This window comes from Vulpes lagopus, chromosome 5, assembly GCF_018345385.1.
Source record: "Vulpes lagopus strain Blue_001 chromosome 5, ASM1834538v1, whole genome shotgun sequence".
NCBI lineage: Eukaryota > Metazoa > Chordata > Mammalia > Carnivora > Canidae > Vulpes > Vulpes lagopus.
The window spans coordinates 95,561,728-95,586,340 of record NC_054828.1 but is presented as its reverse complement, the minus strand read 5'-3'; the positions used below and the strand labels follow the sequence as shown (position 1 = coordinate 95,586,340).

Here is a 24,613-nt window from a genome sequence, read left to right as displayed (position 1 = left end):
AGGAAGAAAATAATTTTTCCTTGCTTTCTCTGAAGTCCATCCTAGGTGAGATGTATAGATGTACGGATATATATCAAAATCTCAATGTGTTTTCTAATTAAGTTTTCTTACAGAGTTTTTCCCCAAGTATTTGGAAGAAAACAAACACAGAAACTTACTCCAGAGCAGGTCTCAGAACTCTGACTTTTAATGCTTCTAATATTCGATTTAACTCCACAAATGGTTCTTTCTGACTTGGGTCTACAGAAAGACCAGATTCCTGAAAAAATAGAAAGTACTTTTGTTAGCAGTAATCAGGTTAAAAGATATAATAAAAACATATTCTAAATTATAAAATATGGTGCAAGCCATTAAAAATAATTTTTTACCATATATTTCTATGGTACAGACTGAAGACTGAGCCCTACTATCGTTCTTTCCAGTAGTAGTAGAACCCTTATGTATTCCATACAGAGCTGAGTACATCAATGTATGGAATAAAGCTTAGTATGACATTGCAGAGATGTAAGTTCTGGTCAGTAAAACATAACCATGTACTCTTTATCCCTTCCTGGCATACCAAAAGTTGTAGCTAGAATTCTGGCTGTGATCCAGAACTCTAGCTACACCTTTCTAAGGTGTTCCCAATAAGGACAAGGGACACCTTAGAAACAGCAGAGCTACAAGGAGGGTAGGTTCCTAAAAGCTCATGGAGCACAGCTACAATATATGCTGTGAGTGGCTTACTACCTCCTATTTCTGTGCAAGAGAAATAAACTTTATTTTTTTTAAGCCACTGGTATTTTATGTCTTTGTACTTATAAATCAGCTTAATCCTAAACAACATAGGATTTAATAGACATAAACAAAATTCCCATACAGAGAAAGACCTGAGTTACTGTTTTTCTGAATTATTTAAAATAGAAGTGGTGCCTGGGTAGCTCAGTCGGTAGAGCATGCAATTCTTGATCCTGGGGTTGTGAGTTCAAGTCCCACACTGGGTATAGAGATTACTTAAAAATAAAATCTTTAAAAAAATCATAAAATAGGTTTAGATTAGAGGTTTTGTTTAGTCTGGCTTTAAACTATTTCGTCTTTATAATCCTTCATTTTTCTAAACAGAAAATACAATAGCACATGGTGGCTTAGACTAAGTTTGAGGACATGAATTTGGGACTGAATCCTAGTTCCTTTGCTAAGGAACCTGCATGGCCTCAGGCAAGCCACTTCTCCAGACCTCAGATTCCTTATCTGTAGAATGGAAGCAATTTTTACCTCACAGGATTGCAGTGAAGAATAATGGCAGGAGTTGGCTTGTGGACTCAATACATGGTAGCTGCCACCATTCTGACTAGGTGATTCTGGTGAACTATTCTGAGATCCCTAAGCTCATGTCTACTAGCAATAAAAGACAAAAGCTGCTCATCTGAAGTAAATTTTAGCTTTAAACTTATTTGATAAACAAAATGCTACAAGTTGGGCCAGATTCTTCTTTTCTGCTATCTTACTTTCCCTATTGAAAGAGGAAATGGGGAAGGTAGTATCATTTTTGACCTCCTGATGACCTGGGACCAAGGTGATGGGGCAGGAATAAGGAAAAAGCAACTCAAATAAGAAGTTCTAGGATCATAGTCTTTACCAATTAAGAAGAAAAGAAAAGAAAAAAAGAAAAGAAAAGAAAAGAAAAGAAAAGAAAAGAAAAGAAAAGAAAAGAAAAGAAAAGAAAAAGAAAAAGACGAAAAAGACTTCCTAGTAAAATGAGGTTAGCCCTGAAACTTAAAATATTAAAAATCTATCTATGGCTAGAAGATTCAAAAACTCCAAGGAGTCCCCTCGTTTGTTTCATCCTCTCACACACTGGCACACTGGTAGCAGACACATTGTTACCTGGCAGAGCTCTTCAGCTACGTCCAGCATTCCTTGTCGGAAGAAATGCTCCACCATCACCTCATTGAGAAGCCTTTGACTGTCAGCCTGCCAGCAGCCGTCTATTCCCACACTGCTGATGTCAGAATCAAAATTCTGAAAAGAAAATGAATCATGAATTGACTAGGATATATGATTTGGACCTCACCTAACAGAAAGAGTGCTCTTCATTTCACTCCAAATATCCACAGTTAGGACCCAGTTCAAATAATCTGCAGCCTATGAAAGGAAGTGCTTTTCCACTGCTCCTTTTTAAAACTTGTCACTCTCATTGATTAGTGCTGGAACAGTCAATGAGTACATTTTTGGGAAAATATATACATTTAACCATTTCTGTGAATTAACGGATTTCTAAGCAATATAGCAATATTTTCAGGTGTACAATGCTACCTATAAAAACATATTCAATGCAGCACTATCTGACTGGAAAAGAGAGAAAACCCATATGCCCAACACAGGATTAAAGAATCATGGCCCAGCCCAACAACTGCTGTGCCAATGGAGGGTTTGGGGGTGGGAGATTGGCCAAATAATTAAGAGAGTAGGCTCTGAGGCCAATCTACTTGGATTTGAATCCTGGGTTTTCTTACTAGCTGTGTGATCTTGGCCAAATTAATCAAGGTCTTTGAGCTTGAGCTTTCTTAAGTGGAGAATATAACAGTACCTTCCTATTATGGGCTGCATCTTCTTAGAATTCCCATGTTGAATTCCTAATTCCCAGCACCTCATTAAATTAAGATGAGGTCATTAAGGGGGGGGGGTAATCCAACAGTACTGCTATCCTTATAAAAAGAAGAAATAAGGACACAGATAGGTACAGAGGAAAGACCATAGGTTATGGACTGAATGTCTGTGTGTACCCCGCCCCCCTCCCTCAAATTCCTACAGTGAAGCCCTAACCCACCAATGTGGCTGTATGTGGAGACAGTCTGTGAGTAAGTGATAAAAGGTTAAATGAAGTTATAAAGGTAGGGGCCTTAACCACTAGGGCTGGTACTCTTAGAAAACAAGGGACAAACACCAGACTGCTGTCTCTACCCTGCAAGGACACAGTGAGAAGGCAGTCATCTGTAAGCCAGGAAGGAGGTTGTGTGCTCTCAATAGGAAATGAATTGGCTAGCCAGCACGTTGATCTTAGGCTTCCTAGTCTCCAGAACTGTGAGAAAAATAAATTTCTATTGTTTGCATAATCTAGTCTATGGCACTTTGTTTTGGCAGCTCAAACAGACTAAGATACCATGTGATGATATTGGGAGAAGATGGCTATCTACCAGCCAAGAAGACAGGCCTCAGAAGAAATCAACCCTACTACCACTCTGATCTTGAACCTCTAGTCTCCAGAGCTGTAGAAAAATTAAGCCATCCAGTCTATGGCACTTTGTGATAGCAGCCCCAGCAAATTAATATACTCCCTTATTGGTTAAATAAAATGGTAGTTGCTACTATTATTAGTATTACTATTCCTAATGAAAAAGTGAAGCTCATTATTCTATCTACTAATATGGAAAAATATCCATGACACCGAAGTGAAAAAAATCAAGTTTTACAAAATTATGACCCCATTTTTGTCTTTTAAAGGAATACTTGCAAAAGCTTAGGAAAAAATCCAAAAGAATATACGTTAAAGTATTAGCAGAGATTATCATTGAAGATTCCCACTCTCCACATAAAAGATTTTTTTAAAAGCACACATGTTGAAAGTTCCAGTTCGGGTAAGATCATGTAATAAGCACATTCCACCCTATCTATCCTACTGAATACAGTTATAAAATCCAGATAGAATGAAGGCCAACAGCCATTTGAGAACACTAAAAATTGACTACACATCTTCCTCCACTTATTATGGAGTTGCATCCTGATAAACCAACCCATCCAAAGTTGAAAATAACATTCGCTGATAATGTATTTAATATACCTAACCTACCAAACGTCATAGCTTAACCTAGCCTACCTTAAACATGCTCAGAATGCTTACCTTAGCCTACAGTTAGGCAAAATCATCTAACACAAAAGACTATTTTATAACAAAGTATTGAATATCTCATGTAATTTATTGACTACCATAATGAAAGTGAAAATGGTGATACGAGTATAAAGTGGTTCTAAGTGGGGCACCTGGGTGGCTCAGTGGTTGAGCAATCTGCCTTTGGCTCAGGTCGTGATCCCAGGGTCCTGGGATTGAGTGCCGCATCAGACTCCAGATAGGGAGCCTGCTTCTCCCTCTGCCTATGTCTCTGCTTCACTCTGTCTCTCATGAATAGATAACATGGTTCCAAGTGTATTGGTTGTTTATCCTTGTGATCACATGGCTGTTTACCCTTGTGATCATGTGGCTGGATGGAGCTGCTGCTCACTGCTCCTGCCCCATATTCACAAGGATATCATACTACAAAATATGGCTAGCCCTAGAAAAGATCAAAATTCAAAATTCCACGTACAGTTCCTACCAAATGCATATCGCTTTCACACCATCATAAAGTAAAAAATTTGTAAGTCAAATCATCCTAAGTCAGGCCCCATCTAAATGGAATGGGAAGAGGGTCACAGGACTAGTGGGGAGTTTACTACTTTTCTCCCTCCAATACCTCTCAGCCTGGATGCAATACAGCTACAACAGAGAACCAGGCACCAATAAATGGACACAGAGTTCCAGGGGAAGTCCTCTAGTTTTGGCATGAGAAACAGGAATGGGTTTCTCCTAGTACCTAGAGAGGAAGGGAAATCACATGTTCTTTCTATCTGTTTTCTTGTACCTCTAGCTCAAGGCAGTGTGTATACAGGTACATTAGTTTTCTATTGCAACTTAAATCAGCACAATTTTATTATCTCACAGCTTGACAGATCAGAAGTACAATAGGCTCAGGCAGTTTCTCTGCTCCAGGTCCCACACAAAGCTGAAACTGAGGTGTCAATGACCTAGGCTCTTATCTGGGGAATATGGGATGAATCTGCTTTTAGGCTTGTTCAAGGTGTTGCAGAATGCAGTGCCATGCAGTTTTAAGACTAGAATCCTGTTTTCCTAACTGGCTGTAGGAGCTGTTCTTGAGCTTCCAGAAGCCACTCACATTCCCTGGCTTGTGGTCCCCTCCATCTTCAAAGCCAATAACAGTGGTGACATCCCTCACACTCTGAATCTTCTTTTCTCTTTCTACCAAGCTCTACTGCTTTTAAGGGCTCTTGTAAATTACACGAGGCTCACCTAATCTCCCTATTTTAAGGTCTACTGCTTAGCAACCTTAATTATAGCCACAAAATTCCTTCATAGCAGTACCTAGATTAATGTTTGAATAACCAGGGACCAAGAATCTTGGGATGATATCTTTAGAATACTGACTACAGCAGGAAACCTAAAACTCTGGCAGAGGGGATTCTTTCTCTCCAATCAGAGGAGCAGTGGTCCCAAGAAGAGGGGGCAAAAACCTGTACTGCATCTTTGCTTTCTGTCTTTCCACTCCATAACCATAGGTACAGGCATGGTCATGGTAAATGTACAGAAGAATAGGGTAACAAAGCCCCAGCTTTCTGGCCAAATTACAAAGAAAAGTGGCCCCAGGGAACCATAAAGTCCTAGCAAGCTTATAGAGAGCAAAGAATTCAGAAAAGCAACCCCTTAGAGTTGTGTTTATGAACTCCTGGGCTCACTCCAGTTGCACATGCATGGGCTGACCCTAAGCAACATACCAGACTTTGAAAACTTAACTAGGGGACAGAACTAGATTCCAGGTTCCAGAATGGCCATCAGATGGCACACAAACAAGATATATCTGAATAGCTCTAATATTATAACTATAACTCAGAGAAAAATGATCAGAACTTAAAGCCTAAATCCAACCATGTTAACTGTATGCTAAAACAGAAACATCAATATTCTCCACAGAATTTAAACAAGACCAAGAATCTTCTAATACAGCTGACCCTTGAACAACATGGGTTTGAACTGCACAGATCCACTTATGTGTGCATTTTTTCTGATAAATACACTACAGTACTGTATATGTATTTTCTCTTCCTTATGATTTTCTTAATAACACTTTAGCTTACTTTAAGAATACAGTATATAGGGATCCCTGGGTGGCGCAGCGGTTTGGCGCCTGCCTTTGGCCCAGGGCGCGATCCTGGAGACCCGGGATCGAATCCCACGTCAGGATCCCGGTGCATGGAGCGTGCTTCTCCCTCTGCCTGTGTCTCTGCCTCTCTCTCTCTCTCTCTCTGTGACTATCATAAATAAATAAAAATTAAAAAAAAAATTTAAAAAAAAAGAATACAGTATATATTATGTATATATATATACAGTATATATACTATATATGTGTGTATGTGTGTGTGTGTATGTGTATATATATATATATATATATATATATATATATATATATATATATATATATAATATGTGTTATCAACTATTCACGTTATCAGTAAGACTTCCACTCAACAGTAAGTTACCAGTAGTTAAGTTTGGGGGGAGTCAAAAGTTATATGTGGATTTTCAGTGCTGCAAGGTGTTGTTCAAGGGTCAGCTGTATTAAAAATGTCCAGGATACAATCCAAAAATCATCTGGCATTCAAAGAACCAAGGAAATCTAGACTTACATGGGAAGAGATAGTTCAACACATACGAATGCCAAGATGACAAAGATACTGAAATCATCAAAGACCTTAAAGTTATAAAACTGCTTTACAAAGCATCAGCAAATAATTTCAAACAAAAGACATAAAGTTGGGTGCCTGGGTGGTTCATTTGGTTAAGCGTCTGCTTTCAACTCTTGTCATGATCCCAGGGTCCTAGGACTGAGCCCCGCATCGGGCTCCCTGCTTGGTCTGCTTCTACCCTCCGTCTGCCACTCCTCCTGCTTGTGCTTGTTCTTCCCTTCTTCTCTAGATAAATAAAATCTTAAAAGAAAAAAAAAAAAAAAGACAGTCTTAGCAAAGAAAAGGATATAGTAATTAAAAAAAAAACTAGTTGAATGGACTCAATATCAGAATGGAAGTGACAACACAAAAAGTCAATGAAGATTAATAAAAATTATCTAAACAACAATTTAAAAGACTGGAAAAAATGAACCGAACCTCAGAGACCTGTAGGACAACAGACATTTAACATGCATGTCATCAGAGTACCAGAAGGAGAAATGAGAGTAATGTAGAAAAATATTTGAAGAATATTTCCCAAATTTAGCAAAAGATGCAAGCCAACAGATTCAAGAAGCTCAGCAAACTCATAAAAGGATAAACTCAAAGAAATCCACATCCAAACACCTCACAAATTGCTGAAAGCTAAAAGCAAAGAAAAGTATCTTGAAAGTGGCTAGAGAAAACAGGTGTTGGCAAGGATATGGGAACTCTCTTGCACTGTTGGTGGGAATGCAAACTGGTACAGCCACGCTGGAAAACAGTTTGGAGGTTTCTCAGAAAGTTAAAAATAGAACCACCCTACGATCCAGTTACTGGATCATAAATACCACTACTAAGTATTTATCCAAAGGATACAAAAAAGGATTTGAAGGGGTAAATGCCCCACCCCAATATTTTTATTAGCATTATCAACAACAGTCAAACTATCGAGAGAGCCCAAATGGCCATCAAGTGATGAACAGATAAAAAAAGATATGGTAGGTATACACAATGGAATATTACTCAGCCACCAAAAAGAATGAAATCTTGCCATTCACAATGACATGGATGGAGTGAGAGTGTATTACGCTATACTTATAAGTCAGTGAAAGACACATGCTGTCTGACTTCACTCATATGAAAGATTTAATAAAGAAAACAGATGAACATATGGAAAGAAGGAAAAGAAAAAAAGGAGAGAGGGAAACAAGCCATAAGTGATTCTCTTAATAACAGAGAACAAAGTGAGGGCTGATGGGGGATCAGTGGGGAAGGGGCTATATGGGTAATGGGGATTAAACAGGGCACTTGTTGTGATGAGCACTGGGTGTTGTAAGTGATCAATCACTGAATTCTACTCCAGAAATCAACAGTGCACTCACTCTACGTTAACTAACAAAATTTAAATTAAATTAAAATTTAAAAAAACTTTCCCTACCCAGTTTTACTTTCATTCCCTAAATCTTTCATAGGCATTACCCTCTAATAAATTTCATTTTTTTAGCACATAAATTTAATTAGACAAGATTATTTAGATTTAACTGAAATTACAATCCCACAATTACTACTTAAACCGAGAAGCATAGGATTATTTTATAGTACATACAAGAACAGGCAGAAACTGCTAAGCACCCATCATTTACGATTACCACTACACGGAGAGTTCTCCTCTCCAATATTGAGCACATCTTTCTTTAAAGAGCTATCTACTCTAATTTTGGATGTCAATTCAGTAGCCTAAAACAAAACACATATAATAAGACTCAGAATTACACAAAAACCAAAAATGAACAAGTAAAATTACTGTCAGTCTTAATTTTTATTTACTTGCTTTTTACAGACTTCTTTTGTGGTCTAGTACGTAACCTAAAGAAACTAATAATACAAAGTACCTAGATGCTAAAGCAATAGCTTCCACACACATACTAAATAGGCTTGTCCCTAGCACTGAAGAAAAAAACCACAACTGCTTGCATAAGGCTAATTTTAAATCAGTTTATCAGATTCTGTCTGTTGAGAGATGACTTTATTATAATCCACCAATGCTTCTGAGTAGACTATTACATTTTTACATCATCTATGTCCACTAGTAGAGATGGTGCTACTGTGTTCCTCTTCCAGTCTAGAGCAGAGGCCATAAGGAGTGAATGATATCACATATGCTGTCTCATATTTTTGCCCTAGACAAACGGCCATTCAAATGAATAAAGGAATGGGTATCTGAAGATGACACGATTTATTTTTATATTTTAAAAGATTTTACTTATTTATTCATGAGAGACACACAGAGAGAGGCAGAGACATAGGCAGAGGGAGAAAAAGGCTCCCTGCAGGGAGCCTGATGCAGGACTCGATCCTAAGACCCCAGAATCACGACCTGAGCCAAAGGCAGATGCTCAACCACTGAGCCACCCAGGCGTCCGTGAAGATGACATGATTTATAACAAACTCCGGAATCTGCCTGTATTTCTCTAATGTCTAAGTGTACCCTATAAGCAAGAATCACTGAGACTACACAAGAAAATTTCCTTACTGATCTATCAATCTCCTCCAATCCAAACACAGCCTTCAGAATTCTACTTATCAACCTCCAACAAATTTATAAGCTGTCTATTCTTCAGGAAAGAAATGAAACAACTTTGAAAGACACACTGGTGGGACGCCTGGGTGGCTCAGTGGTTGAGCATTGCCTTTGGCTCACGGCATGATCATGGGGGCTGGGATCGAGTCCCGCATCCGGCTCCTTGCGGGGAGCCTGCTTCTGTCTATGTCTCTGGCTCCTTATCTCTCTGTCTCTCATGAATAAATAAAATCTTAAAAAAAAAAAAAAAGACACACTTGTCATCTCAAAGGACCATGTTAAAAGAGACTAGTTTATTTGGCAATATAGATTAAGTCCAAATTTTAATAGCTACTATCACAGTAGCTCAAGAAAAGAATTCCTTCAAATCTTCCCTTAATATACATAAAAAAGTTAATTTCGTACAGCTGAAAGTGTTAAAACATGAAAGTTTAGTATTTAAACAAATTTAAACAATTTTACTATGCCCCCACATACCTTTATTTCCATAAATATACCTTGGTCACTGTTATACGGGTAAGAAAAAAAATCAAACACCCTTACACTCTAGATATCGTCACTGTATTCAAACTCTATAACTTATTTGATAGTCTTGGAAAATATAACTAACCATGAATAAGCAATGCATTAGATGAAATTTTCTGAGCTCCCTTCTACCATTCTGACTTTGCAGTTTAAACTATCAAGGTAGAAAAACAAATTACTTTCATAGCTTATTTTCTGCTTACCTGTAGTTAAAATTAAAGTTAAAACTGTAAAAAGAGGTTGAGGAAATGCAATATAGTGTTAGAACTCCTTTTGTTATAACTGCGTTCTTTCTGTTGCATCAGTGTTAGGATCAGTTCCAGCTTCTGTTGCTAGGTGACCAAACTCGTTTGCATGGCTGCAGGAAACCAGTACCATTGCAAACAAGCCAAGAAGTGGCTAATAAAAAGAAATATCTATTATTAGTACTTCTGTCTTACTGTACTTTTTCCTTGTATGTTTTTAAAGAAAAAATGACTTAAGATGTTCTTAAATGTGAAAGCAGGATTCAAACAAGAATCAAAAGCAAAAAGCACACATCTAAGGGTGTGTCTGCCTGGTGACGATGTTACAGATTAGAAAGAAATTCAAGGATACATTAATTCATATACTATCTCATGACTTTCAATGTAATTCATATTTTTCATGATTTTAAGTTTGAAAATCTGGAAGCTAAGGGGCACCTGGGTGGTTCAGCTGTGTAAACATCTGACTCTTGGTTTCCACTCAGGTCATGATTTCAGTCAGGATCATGATCAAGCCCCGCATGGGGTTGCATTCAGCAAGGAATCTGCTTGAGATCCCCTGCCTCTCCTCGGGCACTCTTTCTCAGACAAATAAAATCTTTTGAAAAATATAAATAAATATCTGGAAGTTGAGACAGGAGTAAATAACTTTAATAAAACATTATGAAACTATGAAATCTAAATAGATCAACCTATCTCCTTGGCCACATCTCATGTACCTGCTTACAAACTGGTTAGACCTTAAGGACTGGCTTGACTGCTCACCATCCAAAACCAATACATTTCTGATATACAGTTAACGAAATTATATTTTTTAAAGTAGGCTCAATACCCACTGTGGGGCCCAAATCCATGACCCTGAGATCAAGACCAGAGTGGAGATCAAGACTCAGATGTTTAACCAACCGAGTCACCGAGGTGCTCCTAAAATTATAATTACTGAGCAAACAATGGTAACAATACACGATAAAACTCAGTATTTATTTTAATTCTTAAGTGTGAATTCTTTAATACTATTAATAAAAATCCCCCACCTACTTTTGAAGAAAAATTGGTGTATGAACCTAACAATGTGCTATTGTTGCACCTACCAGGAATCAATTTCCCTTCTAAGCGCCCAGTTAATCTGCTTTAGCAGTAAAGACAGAGACCACAAAAGATACTTAACAGGGAAATAAGAAGACCTGGATTCTGGTTCCACCCAGTCTGGGAAAAGATACCTATATTACATGCGTACATATACATACATACTTTATATACATTTAAAAGAGGTATTATTTTGGGATCCCTGGGTGGCGCAACGGTTTGGCGCCTGCCTTTGGCCCAAGGCACGATCCTGGAGACCCGGGATGGAATCCCACATCGGGCTCCCCGTGCATGGAGCCTGCTTCTCCCTCTGCCTGTGTCTCTGCCTCTCTTTCTTTCTGTGACTATCATAAATAAATTAAAATAAATAAATAAATAAAAGAGGTATTATTTTTTAATTCTTCCCAACATGAGAACAAAACAATCAGACCTCCTCCAATCAATAATAAAGACAAAAAAACCTAACTGAAAAAAATGGACAAAAAATGAGCAAGAAATTCACAAAAAGGAGAAATTCTGATAACTGAAAACATGTAAAGATGCTCAACCCTATAGGTAATGAAGGAAATGTAAATCTATACAACTAGATAATATTTCACTTCCATCTGATTAAGAAAATTTAAAGTCTGATGATACGAAGTGTAGGTAAGAACTGAGAAAATAAGACTCTCATTTAATATATGTTTGGTAGGATGATAATTTAGTATAAGCCCTTCAGGGAAAAATTTAGCAAACCTAACTGATAATGAAGTACATGGTCTCAGATGAAACAATCCATACTGGGCATATATCAGTAAAACTGATGATGAGGCACATGGTCTTAAATGAAACAATCCATACTGGGCATATATCAGTAGTGTGTCAAAATCAGTATTTCTAGATGCATTTTCTAGATGTAGACCTTCTTAAATGTTCCACTCTGTATGATATTCATACTTCTATTCTGATTTTCAAAGTTGAGAGGTAGGTTGTGCCAGATAAAGAAAGGGGTTGGGATGGACATGGGAGCCATGTTGGTAAGTTTTTACTTTATAAACAAAGGGGAGAGTAATGTGGCATGGTCAGAGATATGCCAAACTACTGCACTGGGCTTTTAAAAATCCTTAAAATGAAAAAAAAAAAAAAATCCTTAAAATGCTCCATAATCCAACCATCTGTCACATTTGCATCCCTACCCCTCACAATTATTTTACGTATCACTTTACATACCTTTCTGCTCTGGTCAATCTGCTTTCCCAACTGCCTCCTTATCTGAACAGATGACAGAAATTTGAGGAACTATTTTACCAATTCTATGAAAGATGACACATACCTCTTACCGCTCTAGATACTTAAGAGAGAAATTCAGACACACAGTGGATGTCTAAGGGCATCAGGAGCTAGTTCTCTCAAAGAACTCCAGTTAAGGAAGTTTCTTCAAAGTCATGAAATCTGAGTACTTACCCAGTTCCTCCATGTGCTTTCTAGTTCTTTGATCAAAGTTTTCACATCTGTATCTGTGCACAATTATCTCTATCTTACAAAGTATTGGTAAAGACTAATTAAATAATGTATACCAAAATATCTACCAGGACCTACCCTGCAGTAAGCTTTCAACACAACGGTAGCTGAATCGGAGATTCTACATTTAAAAGAGTCTTCATTTTAGAAAACATAAATAAAAACAAAAAACATACTAACAGAGGCATCAATAACAAATTCATTCATTTAAAAATTACTTGACTACAATTACATCCTGTATTAAGTGGCACAACTTAACGGGTGTAAGGTCCCTTTTCCCTCTCAACCCAACCTGAGTTGGATGCTAGATCAAGTAAGCTATTTCATCTTCTGGCCTCAGGCAAAAGTGGGTCCATACCACCTCCAGGCCCAGTGGAATTCTTTGATTCTGCATCCTAATATGAGACCTGAGTGGCAAAGGTCTAGGCTTTCCTCTGTGGTCTAGATTATAATGCAAACAATTATCATTATTAACTAAAGAATGTAGTTTATCTGCTCAGAGCAGAATAAGAACAAGATAGGCCCAGAGCTTAGAGCTAATGATGTTGTGTTAACAGATGGCAAAAAAAGCAGAACTGAACTCCTCTTCTGAGAATGATCTTTAGATTGAAAAAGACAAAACCAATATTGTTTCACAGAAACTAGAGCCTGATACAAGTGAAAAGACCCACAGAGCATCTAGTTGCTTGTATGAGTCAGGACTCTTGGTTCCTACAAACAGAAATCTTTGCCCAAACAAGTTGGATGTGAAGAAAGGGTCAGGTAACCAAGGGTAGGTAAGAAGGTAGCTGAACCTCAAAATATGTTCCCTCCTCACTCTTGCCTTTATTTCTCTCTGCAGAAGAATTTTATTTCCCACAACAGACCAGATTCTTTCAAGGGCTACTAATCACTCCTAGGCTCACATATTCCCAGCCCTTCTTTCCATAAGAGCTCTAATGAGAAAGATACAAGGAGAGGACTCTGAGTCAAGAGTAACCTCTCTCTACTACATATGGATTTACCCATTACATAATAACAGAACTTTAGAGCTAGTACATACCTGATCTCACCCACTCTGTATCTCAACTACTACTTAAGGCCAAATCCAATACCTTTTCTCCCATTGGTATCTTTTTCTCTTCTCATACCCCAGTCATACCTACATAAAAGGCAGTTCCAGATGGCTCACCCAGAATTATCTTAAATATTCTATTTCACTTTTTATAGCATTACTCCATTTTTTTAACACAGTCAGCATTTTGCGTCACCCATGTAAATGCTTCATCTACTGGCAGAAGATCAGCTTAGGCTGACACTTTTAAAAACTATTTTTAACCCTTATCTCCCTCCTTAAAACACTACCAGCCCTGCAACAGCCTAACTGATTTCCTAGTATAGCACAGTGTTTAAGAACAGACTCATGAGTGAAATCTTTCTCCAAACCCTGATTCATCACTTCCAAACTGTACAACTGAGGTAGGTTACTGAATATCCGAGTCCTAAGATGGAAATAATGTACCTGCATCATGAGATATAAATATAGGTACAGCACCCAGCTCAATAGCTGGAACATGGTCAACACTCAAGTGTTATTATTATCAGTGTTATTATTATCTTCCTGTTCCTGGCTTCTCAGTCTAATTTCATCCTATTTAACGAGGAAAAGCAAATCCTCAACTGCTTATATCATCCACTCCCTTTTCTCCTAATCTCCTTGAGTCAAATCCTCAGGCCTTCCATCAACCTGATCTTGCCCTATTCCCAATAAGGCACCTACTCCAATTGAGTCAGTCCCTGAGAGTCTTACACAGGAGTCCAGCATTCCTCAGTTGTTCAATCTTTCTCAACCCTACAGAAAACCACACTTCACTCTGTTTTAAATCTTACCTGTTCTTCCAAGTCTTATTTATTTATTTATTTATTTATTTATTTATTTATTTATTTACTGCATGCATGCAAGCAGGGGTAGGGGTACAGGAAGGAGGGGAGGGAGGGAAAAAGAGAGAGAGAGAGAGAGAGAGAGAGAAACAGACCCTGCACTTAGCATGCAGCCTAATGTGGGGCTCGATCTCACGACCCCAAGGATCGTGACCTGAGCTGAAATCAAGAATCGGACACTTAACCGATTGAGCCACCTGACCACCCCACAGGTCATATTTAAGATACCAACTCCACAAAACTTAGATTAAACAAGAGCAATCTTTTAAATGCCCTTCCCTTCACTTTACAGTAAGCAGAGGCCACCCGTGCACATTAATTTTCTGTTGCCTCAGAATCTTCCCAGATCTTTCACGTGTACAAGCTCACTCTTACATGACTAGACTATACCATACTCTTCTAAAGAACATGGACTATGTATTTTGCTTTCAACTATCCCACAGCAATGTCTAAATTTAGACAATTTAAAATCTTGGCAGTATTTTAACATACACACATAAACACACCTAAAGCAGTAATCATTTTATTGATTTTTCTTACTTAGGAAGTGAACTCAAAAAAAGTTAAAAGATTTAAGTAAAACACTTAAGTAAATGCTCTAAGCAGGAGAGGATTCTAGATGTTCTTAAAATGGGAGAGGAAATTAAAGATAGCCCAACACAATTATTTTTACTAAAAATAATTTGCCACAGAACTCAACAGCTGATATTTAAATAGTGATCATACCATGGACATCTGAAAATAGCCAATACATTAAGGCAGAAATCTTCAATACTTTTTTATGTTCACAATAATTAAAAGCCAGCAAGTGCCTTGGCTATCACCACAAACTTCTTTTTTGCTTACATTAGCGATGACTAAAGAACTTTAAAACAAGCATCAAAACATTAAAGGGAAAAAAATCATTAAGCATGTCAAAAATTTACTAATGTTCCTCACTCAAAACCAGCCTGCTCATAAAGGAGTCATCAGCTTCTCTGTCCTTCTCTCGGCAGGGTGGGAACACGTGTCCATAACAGGGTGCTCACAGGCTGCTGGACAGCATTCCAGTTTATTACTCAAGTCTGTCTGTGATACTTAAAAGCCTGTGCCACAATGGCTTCAGCTTCATTCTGTTTGCTCACCACCAGCCCACAGGAGTACACCCAGCCTTGTTACAACAGGTGGCCCTAGAGCTTGTACAAATTCACCAGGTCCAAACTAAAAGAGAGGGAAGACAAGTCAGTAGAATCCTGTACAACAAGAACCTCCATAGACTTCCTCAAGAATGTGAGAAGCACAGGATCTAGTAGTTTTAGTGGGGTAAGAGCTTCCTGTTTCAGCTCAGGCCAAGGGAGATGCTCCCACCCCAAAAAAAGGAGGAGGGAGGAAGAAAATGCACTGGAAGATGGTAGAGAACTGGGCTAGAAAATCCAGGCTTCCCATCTTTAAAAGAATTAACATCTATGAAGTACTACTGAGGCCAAAGGCAGGCCACCCCAATTAGCATAATAATTAAATAAGTTACTGGAGAAACAGCTGGTGCATGGACATTCAGATTCTCCTTTGTCCCTCTGAAAGCAGGAAATAAATCTCCCATATGAAAAATATGCACCCTATATAGTGAAAAGACATCCTATCACCAGAGATTGGAACTTGAAAGCTAAGAAAGCTATATAAACAAACCTTGTTATATTTTTCTAACTACTACCTCAGCCTAAATTCTGCTTAGAATTCCTTACTAATTAAAACTCTCAAACATCTGTTTTCTTATCCAGTCAATTCCTCACAAATTTATAGTGTCTTTGTCTAAAATGTATAAAAATTGTCTGCTTTGGTTATTTCTTTAGGTCTCAATTTCATTATTGGGCCACTGTGTGCACATATTAAAATTTTAGTTTCCCCTTCCCCCCCCCCAAAGAAAGTCCAGGCTTTCTTCTGTGCCCCGGGACCTTAATTCAACAAACATTTATCAGTATCAACTTAGCAATGTAGTTTCGTAGGATGGATCAGAAGAGTCTGGAATCCAGGTCACCTAGAACCTAAACTACTTTCACAGCAACTACAAAAAAATTTTTTTTACTTGTAAAAGCCCTTATAACCTCCACGTACATCACAAAATGTCCTCAAAAGAGAAATGAGTAAATAAAATATATAATTAGGAACATTCGCCTCCAACACATCCCCACCAAAAAAGCCAGAATGTAGAGTCCTCACTATGCATTCCCTTGGTATCCGTTGTCAAAGGGATTCTTTTGTTCTAGTACCAAATACACTTAAATACTTTATCTCAAAGATTAGCCAATGTATCAGACAACCATTATGAATACCTGTAAAGATTTGCTAGGTCAGGAAGATATGCTCTGCAAGTCATCAGTAGCTAGGGGGATAAGAGTAAAAAGAAGATTCTAAAAAAAAAAAAAAAATTTTTTTTTTTTTTAAGATTTTATTTGAGAGGGAGAGAGAGAGAAAGAGAGAGAGAGAGAGAGAGAGAAAAGGGGGAGGAGAGGGAAAAGCAGACTCCCTGCCAAGCAGAGAGTCTGATGTGGGGCTCCATCCCAGGACCCTGGGATCATGACTTGAGCTGAAGGCAGCCGCTTAACGAACTCAGCCACCCAGGAGCCTCAGTTCTAAAAACTTGATAGGACACCAGGCACAATCCAGGAAATGTAACACATGGTCACTCCCTCAGTGGCAGAATACAAAGCTGATGAATTATGGGTCCAAATGCTCCAGATCCTAATGGCCAGTAATCCAAGCACTTGAGATATGGCTGCTGTGGGCATCCTCACCTATCCCAAATCTGGGATGTCTTCAGCTCTTCCCACTATCACGGCATCTTCTGGTCTTGCTGTCTCCACCCTCTGTCTTAACTACAGGCAGTTTATTTATTTATTTTTTTTAAAGATTTTATTTATTTATTCATGAGAGACATAGGCAGAGACACAGGCAGAGGGAGAAGCAGGCTCCATGCAGGGAGCCTGATGTGGGAATCGATCCTGGGACTCCAGAATCAGGCCCTGGGCCTAAGGCTCAACCGCTGAGCCACCCAGGGATCCCCAACCACAGGCAGTTTAGTGATCAAGTAGGATGCCTCTTGGAACCTCCAGGGGTTTGAACCATCAATCACGATATTGCTTCGGTTACTGTCAGCCACCAAAACCTGAAGCTTCCTAAACACTACCTAGAGAACATGAAGGTCCCTCCCCCACAGTGATTTAAAACCCTCTCTAAAATGCCCCATGACCATTCCAGTGAGCCCATAAGCTAGTACATACCAACTGAAGATTTCCAAGCCATGGCCCCCCCAAAAGTCTCATGCCAAAGCCACTTCCAAAGCTGTGTTCATTCTCTTTGAGTCACCAAACAGGCATCACAACCTTAAAGCTATTTTGGAGAACACTCACTGCCTTCCCAGCCTTTGCTAGCAAATGCTATCACTAATCCAAAGATGGGGTTGCTGCTGCCAAGACTACTTCTCAGGCTTCTTTTGCCAAGTTAAAACTCTCAGCACTATGGGAGTGGTGAAAGTTCTCTGAAAGGTTACTAACACTTCTGTATATCAGAGCTACCCAATCCTTAGAGCCCCTCTACACAGTCTGATCACAATGTACCTACCAGTTAACAATATCTCCTTAGAAACGGAGAGTTCTGCCTCAAGTCTAGCCTATCAATACTACTGCTCTATAGGATCATTTCTAACAGGTAGGCTTACCTATGTGTTAGACGAAGTCACCCTCTAGATTCCTTGAGTTTCTACCTACATCATAGCAATTAGCCCTCCTACATTCAGATTAAGCAACTCATACACTGCTTTTGCTACAAAGAGCTCACCTAAAAGTTTTTCCTACCTTCCCAGAAGTTTACAATGTGTCAACAAAAACATCCATAAACAGTTACAAACTCTGCAATGGCTGATGTAGTCAGAGGTATCACATGGTAACCTTAGATCCTGCCCTTTTAAGGCCCTACTATGAACTCCAAGACCAAAACTGGCCCAGTGCTAAAAAAATAACCACTTATAAGTAAACCACTAAGTCAAAGAGTCATTGTCACCGGAACAATCACCCAACCGAAGTGGACTGGCCCTGCTGGCTACCAACCAACCCATTCACTCACAGAGAAAGCAACACTGGACTAGCATTCAAACAGGAAGACAACAGGGTGATGCAGGGGAGACAAATGCAAGGGTGTTATCCTAATCGCCCCAGAAGAGAGACAGTCACGGCTAGGGAACTACTCAGGAAGTAGTTGAAGTTACTTTCTGTAAACACATTCCCTCACAGGAGTAAAAATTTCTTTGGAAATTTACTCTTCATGGTACTAGGAACTATAGTCATTTAAGCAAATGTTTTCATGGTGGTGGGTTGTTGTTGTTGTTGTTGTTTTTTTAAACAGTAACAGAATACTTTCAGAATAACATAGTAAAACCAAACCTGCAAAAGTTATGAAAGGCCAGGATAAAAAGAACAGCATAAAAAATTGGAGAAAGCAAATGTTATCAGAGCAGTGATAGCAGATGAAGGAGGATGTTAAAAAATCCCAAACATTTCCTTCAACACCGTACCTTATCAATGGCTTTTCCAACCCGAGAAACACTGCTGTGGATGTCTTTGTGGTCTGAAGCCAATTTTTGAACAGTATCCTTTATCCTTTTACAGCACTGTGTCAAAACAAGTGAAAGTGTCCCTGATAATTCAGCATCTTGGCCTATAAAAAAGTAAAGAAAGAAAGATTGGTTACTCATGAAAGCAAAACTCAAAGATGGCAAGTTTCAAGTAGGCCCTTTAGAACATGAAAGTTGGAAGTGAAGAAAAATATCTGCTTTGAGGCAGATGGTCACATTCATAGATAACTTTCTTAGCATTCAGTTGAAAAAATGTTATCTTAATTTACTTTTTGGAATAAGTAAGAAAACTATACTATGAAATAAACCACTTTTGTAATTACTAAAATAGCACAGACTGTGAGTGATACTGCCAAGGCATTTCCAGAAAATGTCTAACTGAATAAACTCAGTATTCAATCCACTTAAACTGCTCAAGTTATTCTCAAAACATTTTCATTGTTACTAAAATTTCTAAAGAGAGATTTAATCTAAATGCTTTATATTCTACATAAAGAAGTAGAAAACAAAAACAAACTTCTTTGGATACCATGTTGAAAAGAGTGAATATAGCAGAAAAAGAGTTAACATATTCCCATCTATAAGGCATAGTGAGCCATTCTTATCAGGGTTCCCACCACCCTAACTGATAAGAGTGGCTCACTATGCCAAACTGTACAATGTGGCTTATGCTGAATTCCTGCTTTCCTTCTGAGAGTCTGGAATTTTGGTATGTGCTATGCAGAGGGTACCTATATGACCAGTCCCCAGTAAACACTCTGAGCACTATGTCTCTAATGAGCTTCCCTAGTAGACAACACTTCACACTTATTACAATTTGATGCTGGAGAAATTATATGTGTCCGGTCTCTGTGACATGACAGGGCATGACTGAGAGAGGGCCCTTGGAAATCTTCTCCTGGTTTCTTCTGGACTTTGCATCATGAGCCTTTTCCCTTGGCTGATTTTTGCTTTGTACCTTTTTGCTGTAATAAATCTTAGCCATGAATGTGACTACATGCTGATTCCTATGTGTCCTCCTAGCGATCATTGGAACCTAAAAGTGATCCTGGGGACCTTGATACACACAATAAATCAACTGAAAGTTACTACAGTTTATAGCCTCTTTCCCAATGCTATGTCCTCAGGAAAAAGGGAGAAGATGACGGAGGAAGAACGAACATTCATCGATTACCTCAGATATCACAAGTCCCCACCCTTGAGCAACAGGTCTGGTTTCTGAACTCCTACTCACTATGATATAGCAGTGTTTCTTAAACTTTAATACATCAGAAGCACCTGAAGGACTAGTTAAAACAAAGGAGTTGGACCTCCACCCCATGTATCTAATTCAAGAGGTCTGGGATGGGGCTCAAGAATCTGAACAAGAACAATCCCAAAAGTACAGCAGCCCTAGGATGTTCAATGAATATTCAACAAACATTTATTGAGTATTCATTATGTGACAAGTACACCAGTAGAACAAAACCACCAAAATCCCTGCCTTAAAACTTACCTTCTGGTGAGCAAGATAAACAACACAAAATAAGTCAGTTATATGACAAAAGATGATATGTTACAGGAGGAGAAAAAGTAGAGTAAAAGAGTTGGATGGTGTGAGTCGAACAACTGCAATTTTAGAATGGATAGAATAGACCTCACTGAGAAAGTGATATCTGAGCAAAGACTTGAAAGAAATGAGGGAATCAGCCACAGGGCTACTGTGGGGATGAAGGGTAGCAGAATCTGCCACCCCAAAATATGCTTCTTTGGCATAAAGATTGTTTCAAGCATATTATTGTGAGAAGCAGCAGATACAGGAAAAGCTCTGAAAACAGAGTACAAATTTCCCTTTGTAAGGGAGATTTACATTTATGAGAGAAATTTCCATTAGTAAAAGTGTCTCTCTCTCTACACCAGAAAAAGAATGGCTCTAAATCATAAGAAACTTATCAATGAAGAAAGTTTAGACTTATATCTCCCTAAAAATCTTAGTCTTGTTTACTGTGCTTTTCCTGATAAACTGGCCTCCCTACACCCTTCTTTTGTCTTTACCTGAAGATAATATTTAAGCCTGAATTCTAAGTCACCTCTTTGAGTTAGTCTTTTTTCTTTGGGAACCTCCCATGTATACATACGGTATACATGTTAATAAACTGTTTTTCTCTTGTTAATCTGCCTTTTATTATAGGAGTCTCAGTCAAGAACTCATAAGATTAAAGGAAAAACTATTTCTCCTCCTCTTCAGGGAAAGCATTCTAGGCTGAGAGGAAAAAATCCTTATAGAAATATACCAAAAAAGAAAGAAAAGAAAAGAAATATACCTAGATTATTTGAGGAATAGCAAAAAGGGCAGTGTTGCTAAAGCAGATGTCTGGCAAAGAAAAACAGGAGGAGAAAAAGTTTAAGAGATAATGGGGGCCCTGATCTTGCAGGGCCTTTTTGGCATGGTAAAGACTTTAGCTTTTATTTTGAATGAAAGGTATATCATCCACTACAAGGTTTTGAAGAGAGCACGTATAAATGGACACATTTTAGTGTGGTCATTCTGGCTCAAGACAGGAGTACAAGAACAGAAACAGGACAAAAAGTCAGGAGGCTGTGGCAGCAATCCAGATAAGAGGGCAGTGACTCAACCCAAGGTGTAAAGTGTAGAGGTGGTGAGAAGTGGCTGGATTCTGGATATATTCTGAGGGTAAAGCCAACAGGATTCCTGACTGAGGGAATAAAAGGACTCAGAGATGACTCCTAACTTTTTAGCTTAAGTCAACTAGAAGATGGAGTTGTCTTCAATTAGAATGATAAAGATTAAAAGTTGAGCAGGTATGAGAGGAAGGAAGAGATAAAGAGTTCAGTTTCGGGCTTGTTAAATTTGATATGTGAGTCACCTCAGTGCACATGCGGAGGAGTGAGTTAGATCTATAAACCTGGAGTTCAAGAGCAAAAACAGAGCTGGATATACAAATATGTGAGTCACTGGCACGTAGATATTTAAAACCATGAGGCTAGGGGCACCTGGGTGGTTCAGTCAGTTGAGTGTCCAACTCTTGGTTTTAGCTTAGGTCATGATCTCAGGGTCCTGAGATTGAGCCCCAAGTCAGGCTCTGCACTCAGTGAGGAGTGTGCATGAGATTCTCTCTCCCTCCCCCCTCCCATGATCTCTCACTCTCTAAAATAAGTGAATCTTTAAATAAATAAATAAAGCCATGAGGCTGAACGAAATCATCAAAAGAGCTGGTACAAACACAAAGAAGTGATAAAAGATGGGAGTCCTGGAAACTCCAAGTTTATGAGATCAAGATGAAGTAGAACTGGAAAAGAAGACTAACAAAGACTACTGAAAACACTGTCACACAGGAGGAAAATCAAGTACGGTGCTGGGGAAGCCAAGGAAAGAAAATGTGTCAAGGACAAAGGAGTAACCAACTGTGCTAAATGCTCTGCTATGTCAAGATGTGGACTGAGAACTGATCACTGGATTTACAATATGGAAGTTACCAGTGACTGTAACAAAATAGTTTCTCTAAAGTTTCAAGAAAAGAAACCTCGAAGGTTGTAGGGACTGTGAAGAAGGAATATAAGTCTAGTTCAGTGACAACCACTGAGAGAAATAAAAAGATGAGCAAAGAGAGAAAGATATTGGGTGCCCATAAGGTACCCAACCCAATATGATGTAGCCAAAATAAACACTGCCCTCATCTCTAGATACAATTGCACAAAGTATGTATCAGGTGCTCCCAACTTCTAATAATTGAGGCTAAGCGAAGACTTGGTAATTAAGGAAAATTCCAAAATCTGTCTAAAAGGTATTCCATACACCTTGGGTCAAAAGAATCTGCTTCAGTAGCTCTAACTCTGGCCATTTCTGTATCTAAGTCTTACCTAACCCCAGTGGTTTCATCTCGTCTATGAACCTCTCTGCTCATAGACTTACTCAGTCTTCTCAATTCCTAATGAATTCTGTTCTCTCCACCATTCCTCTGGCACTAAACTATATCCCACTCAACAATTTCACGGATAATTCCATCACCAATCTCAACTTCGTATATATACATCCTGAAGGAAGACTGGAATATATAGTTTACAATAAGAACCTGTCTTATCATATGCCTTTCACAGTCTCACATACTATTAATCTAAGTATTTGAATGGTTGGTAAATAAATCAAGGAAAGAACAGTTAAAAAGAATGCCATATTCAACAAATGGTGCTGGAATAACCAGATATCCATAGGCAAAGGAATCAAACCATATACAAAAGTTAACTCAAAATGGAATGATCATCTAAATGTTAGGGCCAAAACTATCAAATTTTTAGGAGAAAACGGATGTACTCTTGACCTTGTATTGGACAATGGTTTCTTAGGTATGACACCAAAAGCACAAACAACAAAAATAAATAAAAAGACAGAGAAATAAATAATTCTTTCATTTGTTCAACTGGACTTCATCAAAACTATAAACTCTTGTGCTTTAACTACCACCAAGAAAGTGAAAAGACAACCCACAGAATGACAGAAAATATTGGCAGCTTATATATCAGATAAGGGTCTAATATCCAGAATGTATAAAGAGCTGTTACAACCCAGCAAGATAAATGACCCCATTTAAAAATGGGCAGGGGTACCTGGCTCAGTTGGATAAGCATCTGACTCTTGGTTTCAGTTCAGGCCATGATCTCAAGATCCTGGGACTGAGTGAGTGTTGGGGTCCACACTCAGCACAGAAATCTGCTTGTCCCTCTCCCTCTGCTCCTCCTCCTGTTCTCTCTCTCTCTCAAATAAATATTTAAAAAAATAAAAACGGGGATCCCTGGGTGGCGCAGCGGTTTGGCGCCTGCCTTTGGCCCAGGGCACGATCCTGGAGACCCTGGATCGAATCCCACGTCGGGCTCCCGGTGCATGGAGCCTGCTTCTCCCTCTGCCTGTGTCTCTGCCTCTCTCTCTCCCTCTCTCTCTCTGTGTGACTATCATAAATAAATAAAAATTAAAAAAAAATAAATAAATAAAAATAAAAACGGGCAAAGAATTTGAATAGGCATTTTCCCCCAAAGAGGATAAGACAAATAATCAATAAACACAGGAAATTATGTTCAACATCATTAGTCAAAAGAGAAATGCAAATCAAAACTACAATGAGAACTACTTCACACCCACTAGGATTAGTTATACTGAAAAAAGATGGACAACAGAGTTTGGGGAGGATGTGGAGAATTTAGAACCCTCACACATTGCTGGTGGGATGTAAAATGGTGCAGTGGCTAAAGAAAATAGTTTGACAGTCCAGAAAGTTAAACAGAGTAACCATATGACACAGGTATGTACCACTGCTAGGTACACATACCCAAGAGAAATGAAAACATATGTTCACAGCAGCATTATTCATACTAGCCAAAAAGTGGAAACAATCCAAAAGCCCAAATGGATAAATGTGGTTTATCCATACAATGGACTATTATTCAACCATAAAAAGGAACGAAGCACTAATACGTAGTACAACATGGAAGACTTTGGAAAACACTGTGCTGACTGAAATAAGTCAGATACAAAAGATCATATATTGTGTGAGTCTATTTATATGAAATCTCCAAATCCATAGACAGAAGTAGATTCATGGAGGCCAGAGGCTGGGAAAGGGTAGAATGGAGAGTGATATT

The 24,613-nt window shown here is 38.6% G+C and overlaps 1 protein-coding gene across 3 annotated transcripts in view; it reads right to left on the bottom strand.

The window, feature by feature from the left end:
* The window catches only part of RMND5A (required for meiotic nuclear division 5 homolog A), a 65,036-nt gene that overhangs the window by 23,950 nt on the left and 16,473 nt on the right, over positions 1-24,613 (bottom strand). For all 3 annotated transcript variants that reach the window (XM_041755121.1, XM_041755122.1, XM_041755123.1), the window contains exons 2-4: positions 18,920-19,062; positions 1,867-2,001; positions 159-259 (exon numbers count right to left, since the gene is read on the bottom strand). In XM_041755121.1, the coding sequence (XP_041611055.1) occupies positions 159-259; positions 1,867-2,001; positions 18,920-19,062 (379 nt within the window). The remainder of the gene's footprint in view (positions 1-158; positions 260-1,866; positions 2,002-18,919; positions 19,063-24,613) is intronic.